At 36.1% G+C, this 9,563-nt stretch overlaps 1 protein-coding gene across 1 annotated transcript; it reads left to right on the forward strand.

Moving 5' to 3' along the window:
• Nucleotides 1-7,335: 7,335 nt before the first annotated feature.
• On the forward strand, nucleotides 7,336-9,202 carry LOC120769497 (probable cytochrome P450 6a14). Its single transcript, XM_040096527.1, has 2 exons — nucleotides 7,336-8,595; nucleotides 8,787-9,202. Exons 1-2 carry the CDS (start codon nucleotides 7,509-7,511, stop codon nucleotides 9,200-9,202), a joined length of 1,503 nt encoding a protein of 500 aa, XP_039952461.1. The 5' UTR covers nucleotides 7,336-7,508.
• The last annotated feature ends 361 nt before the right edge of the window (nucleotides 9,203-9,563 follow it).

Genomic DNA, 9,563 nt, shown 5'->3' on the forward strand with positions numbered 1-9,563 from the left:
GAACTAGAACTACGCGCTTTCAGCGCCAACTAGGGAAAATACCGCAAGACTTTTTTAACAAACTACTATATATTATTCATTGAATCAGTTAGTTCCTACGACGATGTACCAAAAACAAATTTTACTGCCGCTGTGGCACCGATAGGTAGATCTGTTTTTATGTTTAATGATATCCAAGAAGGCCTAACACAATTAAGTGGTGACGATAATATCGATATTCAACAATGGATAAATGAATTTGAAATTTATTTATAGTAAGCAGTTGCTGAAAGGAGCTGCCCAACTGTTTATTAGAAACCAACTTGGCTTGGTCAGTTGGGAATCACTGAAAAAAGAATTGATCTGTGAAATTGAGAAAAAGCTGTTGTCGTCAGAAGTACATAGTCAGTTGAGAAGTCGTAGGTAGAGGGTAAACGAAACGTTTTGCGAGAATTTGAATATTCTTACTGAAATTGAAAAGCCAGTAAATATCGATACTGAAAGTTTAATATAATATTTTATTGAGGGTATAATAGTATAATAGTATATATAATACGAAATTGAACAAAGCAGTTCTGTACGAAGCAAAAACGATTAGTTAGTTAAAAGAAAAAAATAAAATTTACGAAAAAATACATACCAAAGCAGTCAAGGCAATACAGAATGTCATAAAAACACCTTATAATCAAAAAGTCTCAAAATCGTGTTTTAATTGTGGAAGCTCTAAACAACTCATTCGCGACTGCAGCAGTCAACAAACAAAATGTTTCAAGTGTAATGGTATAGGACACAAGTCTTTTGAATGGTACTGCGGGTACAAAAGTAAAGAAGGAATCAGATAAAATTAATGTTGTGAATATTGACAAAGCAGGAATAAGTTTACCGGTAAAAATAGTGAAGGTAGGAGGACTAAAAGTTGATGCATTAGTTGATACTGGGTGTTGTTTATGCTTAATAAGAAGCGATGTCTTCAAAAAAATTAAATTTGACGGTGAAGTAGTCGATGATAAGCAAACTTTGTATGGCGCTTTTGCCAAAGAGTTTTCAACATACGAATACGGTAGTTTTGTCCCGGAATTGGACGTTGATGGTTTAAAATTCTTACAACAGTTCCACATCCCCAGCGAAACCGCTTTCCATGTTAGATAAAATCAATGTTAATATAAAGCCAGAAGGTGCAGAATTCATAGAGAGGAGTGATGTTGAACAAGAGGTGAAAGAAAGCCACAATGGAAAAAGAATAGGGTTATTAGAAGAGTTTCAGGAGTTATGTGTGAGTGTAGGGGAAGATAGTGACAACGTAGTTATTCAGAAATTGATAAACAGTTATAAGCTCCAATGTATTAAAAATGTCAATATAAAACAAGAAAAAATGTTAACTTCGGTTGCACCGTAGCTAAATACCCTTTACAGGTGCATTTCTGTTAGTAACTATGTGTTCAGTTTGTATGGAAGCTATATGCTATAGTTAACCGATCTGATCAATTTCTTCGGAGATTACATTGTTGCTTTGGAAAATATTACATACCTAATTTCGTGAATATATCTTGTCAAATGTGAAAGTTTTCCATACAAGCATTTGATTCCGGTCGTTCAGTTTGTATGGCAGCTATATGTTATAGTGGTCCGATAACTGCCGTTCCGACAAATGAGCAGCTTCTTGAAAAGAAAATGACGTTTGAAAAATTTCAAAACGATATCTTAAAAACTGAAGGACTAGTTCGTATATATACAGGCAGACAGACGGACAGGCAGATGGAGATAGCTAAATCGACTCAGCTCGACATACTGATCATTTATATATATACTTTATAGGGTCTCCGACGATTCCTTCTGGGTGTTACAAACTTCGTGACAAACTTAATATACCCTGTTCAGGGTATAATGAAGATTGTTTTATGTGACGAAGTACCAGTAGTCCAACATCCACGAAAATTTTCTTTAGAAGAAAAAATTCCGTAAGCCAGCAAGTGGAAAATTGGCTAAAAGCTGACATTATCCAGCCAAGTTTTTCGAATTACGCATCTCCGATTTTTATGGTAAATAAAAAAGATGGGTCAAAAAGGTTGTGTTGTGACTACAGGTTGTTAAATAGGAAAATTATTCGAGATAACTTTCCCATGGTACAGATCGGTGACGTTTTGGACAGGTTGCAAGAAGCAAAAATGTTTACAACGCTAGACTTGGAAGATAGATTTTTTCATGTGCCTGTAGCTGAAGATTCAATTAAATATACAGCATTCGTTACCCCAGATGGGCATTACGAATTTAAATACGTTCCATTTGGTATATGTAACTCACCAACTGTGTTTTGTAGGTTCATAAACTATGTTTTCAGAGACCTTATAAAAGACGGAACGATTGTTATATATATGGATGACATCATTATTCCATCCAAAGATGTTAATGAAGGAATAATGAAATTGAGACGAGTTTTAGAAGTAGGATCGCGATACGGTGTGCATATCAAATGGAAAAAGTGTCAATTTTTAAAACGGAAAGTTAATTTCCTTGGATATGTCATTGAGTCGGGTATGTTTAAGCCATCTGAGGAAAAGGACAAATTTTTCTTACTGGCCTGAATATTAAGAAAAATTTGTTAGTGGGTACGCATCACTGGCAAAACCTTTGTCAGATTTGCTAAAGATGAATAGCAATTTCCAAATAGGAACAGAACAGGTAATTTATTTTCAAAACTTAAAGAGTGCGTTAACCTCCTCACCAGTTCCTCCGTTATATAACCCTCATGGTGAAACCGAAATTCATACGGATGCATCCAAATTTGGATATGAAGCAATACTTATGCAAAAGTGTAGTGAAGATCATAATTTTCATCCAGTTCAATTTTTAAGTAGAAAAACAAATCAGGCAGAAGAAAAGTACAGTTCATATGAACTAGAGGTCTTAGCAGTCATTACAGCGTTAAAAAAGTGGAGAATATACTTGAAAGGAATAAAACTTACAATAGTTACAGATTATAATGCATTTGCGCTTACAATGCGAAAAGAAGACGTACCCCCCAGAGTTGCAAGATGAGCGTTATAGGAATTTGACTACCAAATTGTACACAGATCCGGAACTCAGATGAGGCATGTAGATGCTTAAGCAGAATGCATTGCTTACTGATGGAAGATACTTTAAGACATCGGCTATTACAAGCACAGATGAATGATGATTGGACGAAAGCATAAGAAAGAATATAGTCCTAAATATTAGAAAAGGGTCCTTACGAAGATTTTTACATCGCTTATGGAATTTTATGCAAAGATCACTCCAAAGAACTAGTCGTTGTTCCCGGTTCAATGGAAGATGACATAATACGGACAGTGTATAGTTAAAATCACTTTGCTGCACGTAAAACACAAGAGTTAGTAGAGAGTAGAGTTAGAGTAGTATTACATTCCGAAACTAGGCCTGAAAGTTGTTCGAATAGTAAACAGTTGCGTAGAGTGCATTGTAGCAAATGCGAAAATGGACAAGAACGAAGGGTTTCTTACCCCAATTCCTAAAGATGATCAACCGTTAAGCACCTATAACGTTATAACCACATTTTATCAGTTGTAGACGCATTCTCCAAATTTATCTGGTTATATCGTACCAAAGATACTGGTGTATCAACAGTGATTGATAGGTTACGTAAACAAGCTGCTATTTTTGGAAAGCCAAGAAGAATCATCACGGACAGAGGAGCAGCTTTTACCTCTCAAGCTTTTAAAGACTATTGTAGTGAGCAGGAAATACAACATCTCTTTACAGCGACGGGTGTCACGAGCGGAAACGGACAAGTTGAGCGCATCCACCAAACAGTAATTCCAATGTTGACGAAACTTTCTTTGAACAATCCAGATCAATGGTATAAAAACGTTGATAATGTACAAAGAAGTTTAAACAATTATCAAAAACGTAGGTATCCCCATTCAAGCCGTTAGCAGGGCTTGACACGAGTGTAGAAAATCAGGAAGACTTGAGTGAGTACATTGAAAATGAAGTAATCAAAGAGCTTGAAACAGAACGTGACCAGTTTAGAGAGATGGCTAGGAAAAATATCAAAATAATACAGGAAGAAAATCGAAAAAATTTTAATGCAACAAAAAAAGCCGAACAAACGTAGAAAGAAAATGAGTTAGTAGCTGTCAAGCGTATACAATATGGTCCCGCATTAAAGGTTAAGAAAAAATTTTTAGGTCTGTCTAAAATTGTTAAGAAATTGAATCATGGCAGGTGTGATGTCGAAAAAGTAGGTGAACACGAAGAACCGTATCAAACGACAACCGGTGCCGAGTTCATGAAAAAATGGTGCACGTCGTTCGAGGACGAACGAATGTCAGGACGTCCGAGTGTGGGAACGAAGAAAGGACAGACTAGAAGTGGGCGAATGTACGGACAGTAACATGCAACACTGACTGCAATAGACAACGAGTAGCGACGAAGAAACGAGTAATGAAGACTTTGAAAACGACAGTCAGTCGACACGCGAACGAGCACGATTCAAGTTGCAAGCAGCTGGTAAGATTAAAATAAAATCAGTTTGTAAAACCAAAATAAAAATCAGTTTGTAAAATTAAAATCAACTTAAAAACACTTTTATAAAATAATCAGTTTTATAAAATAATCACTTTTATAAAATAAACTCGAACTCAGCCCACATTTATTTTTTGCAGATTATCTTTTTTAAATAATGGCCACGGCAACGTCTCAGATTGTAAATCCAATTTTCAATGACTCATTCGACCATTTCGACTTTTAACTGGTGAATGGCACGCGTGTTGTTTTGCTCCAAGGCCTTAATCGAAGCGGGATTGTCCGCACAGACCTTAGACTTTACACATCCCCACAGTATTGAATCTTTTCATGATGCCCTTCGTCTCAAACCCGAGCTTATTGTTTTTTTTTACATACACCTTTTTAATATTTTCCTCACCTGAAAAGGTCCAAGGTTGTACAAAGCGAGCTATGTCTTCAACGATCTCTCGACCGTGTTTGAAGCCTTTTTACCACTGGTAGGATTGAGTGTTTGATAAAATACCGTAAGACTTTTTCAACACTTGCAATGATTTGGTTAGAAATACAAAATTGGGGATTATAAAAATCGCAAAGCATTACTGAGGTGCACCAACATAAGCGGCAGCAGTAATAAATTGTTTAACATATTTAGCATAGTTATTAAGGAAAGTCCTACAAGCTAGGAAAATACTTTTGATACAAATTTTAAAATACAATTTGCTTTTACTTTTTTGTCACAATGCACGTATATATGTATGTAGCCGTAATTAAAAAGTTAGAAAAATTTTCTGTACATTTGTATGCAAACTAAAAGTGAATTATCTTCAACACAAAATTACGGAAATATTTAGACTTGAAATTTTAATGATGTGCTAATATTTACATGTGCTGTATTCATTGTCTTTATTTTAATATGTTCACTTAAACACAAATGAATTATTAGGTCTGCACTCAGAGAACCGCAAGCTGTAATAGATTTCTTTTCTCATATTCAAGTACGATCCGTTCCTCTGGCTGATGCTGCTATTTTAATTCATGTATTGTGATCAAATTGAAAGGTGAATTTTGTCCATTTCTTCTCCTTCAAACTAATCCTCTCCCGCTGCAATACACCTATGCCAACGAATTTTGCCGTCATTATAGCACTTGAAAAAATCCTGATGATGGCCAACAGAGCCTTCTTCTATTCAGCTTTTATACCCTCAATTGAGTCAAAACGGTGTCCTCGGACTGGTCGTGTGAATTTGCTGAATAGCCAGAAGTTACACGAAGGTAAATCAGGCGAAGGCGGTGGTTTCGAAACGTTATTAGCTGAAAATGTGGCGAAATGATCACGAATAACCAATGCAATATAAGATGATGCATTATCGCACTTCTTTGTTCAATAAATTCAGATATAGTAAAAATCGAAGAATTCACGTTTAGAGCCTCACAAAACGACGCGTATCTCAAATACTAATTAATATTTTGACGTGAAATTTAGCACAGATGTCACTAACAGTACTACCAACTTACAGAAAAATATACCAATTCGAAAAACACGCGAAGTATAAATTAAAAGTTCTATTTGATCATAGTGTTGCGACAAAGGACAAGTTTGAATCACTTGGAATCAGCTTATACATAATTTGGTTATAGGCTTTCAGTTCACAGGCAATAAATAAAATTGAACCATATTCATGGTTGTATGATTGAAATGTTCGAAAGTGTTTGAGTTGTCAGTATACACTGCTTTACTCCTTTACTTTCCGTACACATCTACATGTGTATAAGGTTATGAATCAAAACCTTCCAGCAGGCGATCATATGTACATACATATACAGCATTCGATGCTCTCACTTGCGTCTCAGTTCATACCTTTTTACCCAAGTATGCCTAACATGACTTGAATCAATACTACAGTACTCCAGTCAATTTGGTTACACTCGTATCTTAACCGCATTCGTACATTGGATTCAGGTAATTATCGCAACGCTTTGAGCTGACAAGATTTACTTAAACCGAAGACGCTCACACGGTTTACTCGCTCGTGTTTGCCGAGTAGTAAATTGTCCACATTTCATTAAAATTATTGACGCTGGTCGGTACTCGGCTCATCAACAAAGAAGTGTGTGATCAGCCGAATTGATTTGTTTGTTTTTTTCGGCACGAGTATTTGATCTGATTCAATCAAATATGAAGCAAAATCATTGTAAATCTAAATTTACCTGAACCTTACACATTAGCGGTTTGATGTTTTGTTCATGGAGGGATTTGTCTCTAAAACGAAAAATCAAAATTTTTATGCAAAAATTCCGCGCCTACCTGGTTGTAGCTTTTAGCTTCTTTGGTTACATCAATTGCGAAATATTACAAAAAAAGGATATAATCCTTGTAACCTCTTTCTGTAAGAACTCTGAATCACTAAATGACACACAGGTTCCTTGAAAGTGCGCTGTAAATTAAATACTGCTAAATAAGCACTTAGAAATAATGATGACTTATCCTTTGAAACCAGTAAGTTCTTATAGAGTCAACACTCAATCCTCTTAATACATTCCCCTACAGAAATATTCTTGCTTTTGATAAATGTTTCCTTCAATAGCCCAATCTCTATACCTACAGTGCTCGAATGAAAAACTTGACTAAACCAACCTAATACTGAACATACTATCATATGAGAGAGCTAATAAAGTAGGATAACTTTAAGGCAACAAAAAAGGTTACAATGTCTCTTATCAGTGTAATAAGTAATACATTGAAAATATTTCTAGACAAATACGATCCAAAGTGCACTGCAAAAATACAGGTGAGACTTATTTTCTCTTATAAATAGTCACTGAGTGAATCTAGATCACTTTAGTACACATAATAGAAGAATTCAAAACATATTACGGTAACAAAATTTTAAGTGTTAAAATCAAGAACTGAAATACATAGCTTTAAAAAAATTTCACAGGAATTAAAACGAAAACCGCAAAGAAATATTAACAAATGAGAAAGTGGTTTTAACAGCAATCCAAACCGGGAAAAAGGTATTTTCAAGATGGATTTTTACTTCGTTATTTTCTCCACAATATTTGCGCTATTGATCAGCTATCTACGCTACAAATATCAATATTGGAAGCTACTTGGCGTACCCCAGTTCAAGATGAATTATTTTCTTGGAAACCTTTTCCGCATAAAAACCATACATAAAACCGAACTGTTACACGAAGTTTATAAAGAATTTTGTGGTAAAGCAAAATTAGTCGGTACATACGTTTTTACCAAACCTATAGCCATTGCACTAGACTTAGACTTCGTGAAGTCCGTGCTAATTAAAGATTTCAATAAATTCACCGATCGCCTCGAAAAACGTAAGACCAGTGAGAGCATTATCAATCGCCACCTGTTTCGTCTGGATGGCGAAAGGTGGCGTCCATTGCGCGCGAAACTCACACCGACCTTCACATCGGCGAAAATGAAGTTTATGTTTCCCACGCTGTTGACGGTCGCACAACAATTGGAAGAAGCTTTCGGCAAACAGTTGGCCAAAACATCGAGTGGTGATGTTGAACTACATGACTTAATGGGTCGTTATACAACCGATGTGATTGGTCATTGTGCCTTCGGTGTTGAGTGCAATAGCTTGAAGGATCCGAATGTGGTATTTCGTCGCATGGGTCGTCGCATTTTTTATCCAAAATATTTCTCCATACGTCTACGTACATTTATGACTTCATATCCCACTCTCTTCAAATATCTAAAATTTTTCAACATCAAAGAACATTCAAAAGATGTCGAAGATTTTGTGGTGCAACTCGTGCGTGATACATTGAGGTTGCGCGAGGAACAAAACATACAGCGTAATGATTTCATAGATTTGTTAATTGAGTTGAAAAATTCCAAAGAGACGAAAGGTATGCCACAAATGGGTATTGAAGAGATGGCTGCGCAGGTGTATATTTTCTTTGCTGCTGGCTATGAGACCAGTTCTAGTAACTTGAGTTATGGGCTATATGAATTGGCGAAGAATCCCCACGTGCAGGAGAAGCTGAGAGCGGAAATTAAAAGCGTTCTTGAGAAACATAATGGCGAGTTGACATACGAAGCCATGATGGAGATGACGTATTTGGATCAAGTTATAACCGGTAAGCTGACCAGTTGTAATATTGGCCATGCAACTATGCAGGGCCTGAAACACATCTTTTTCAAAAGCAACATATAGCGCAAACTATAGATATCGCTCCCATATATCATAAATATGTCAACGTAGTTATTATTGAATTAAAGTAAATCTAATTAGTAATATTAAAAAAATGCTTATGTGTTTCCCTTACAGAGACTCTACGTATGTATCCAGCACTCGGCGCTCTCAATCGTGTCTCAATTGACGACTACAAAATACCCGATACGGATATCACACTTGAAAAGGGCACACGCATCTACATACCCGTGAAAGAGATACATTATGATCCAGCTATCTATGATAATCCCAAGGAATTCCGCCCGGAACGCTTCCACCCGGATGAAATGCAAAAGCGTCACCCTCAGGCCTTTCTCGGTTTCGGTGACGGACCTCGTAATTGTATTGGTCTTCGCTTTGGGCGTATGCAAGTGCGCGTTGGCTTCATAACTCTGCTCAAGTCGTATCGCTTCAGCTTATCGGAGAAGACACCAACAGAATTAGAGATTTCTAAATATAGTATAGTGCTTGTACCGCATAGCAAAATTTGGCTGAAGGCAGAAAAGCTTTAAAGATTATACTTGTGTTGATACACAATTATATATATTTTATGGTCGACGAAGTTGAGCAATATTTGTGCCGAAGTAGAATTTCAGAGCTTCAATAAATGGTGCCATATAAGAATTTCTGCAGAATAAAGTCGTTTTTTTTTATTTTATTTCAGGAGTGACAAAGTTCTTAACCAAACCATGAAAAAGTGGTTTAAGTGAAATGGTTTAAATTTTTGTGAAAATACTACAGCCTACAAGGGCTGCATCGATCAAACTTTTAGGAAATGTTTGTCTTCTTCTTTCACATTATCACACAGCAACTCGTCTATTGGTTGTTTTGGAAACTACTAAAAGTGCGATAACTCACTAAATAAATGCATCA

Source organism: Bactrocera tryoni, chromosome 2 (assembly GCF_016617805.1).
Source record: "Bactrocera tryoni isolate S06 chromosome 2, CSIRO_BtryS06_freeze2, whole genome shotgun sequence".
Classification (NCBI taxonomy): domain Eukaryota; kingdom Metazoa; phylum Arthropoda; class Insecta; order Diptera; family Tephritidae; genus Bactrocera; species Bactrocera tryoni.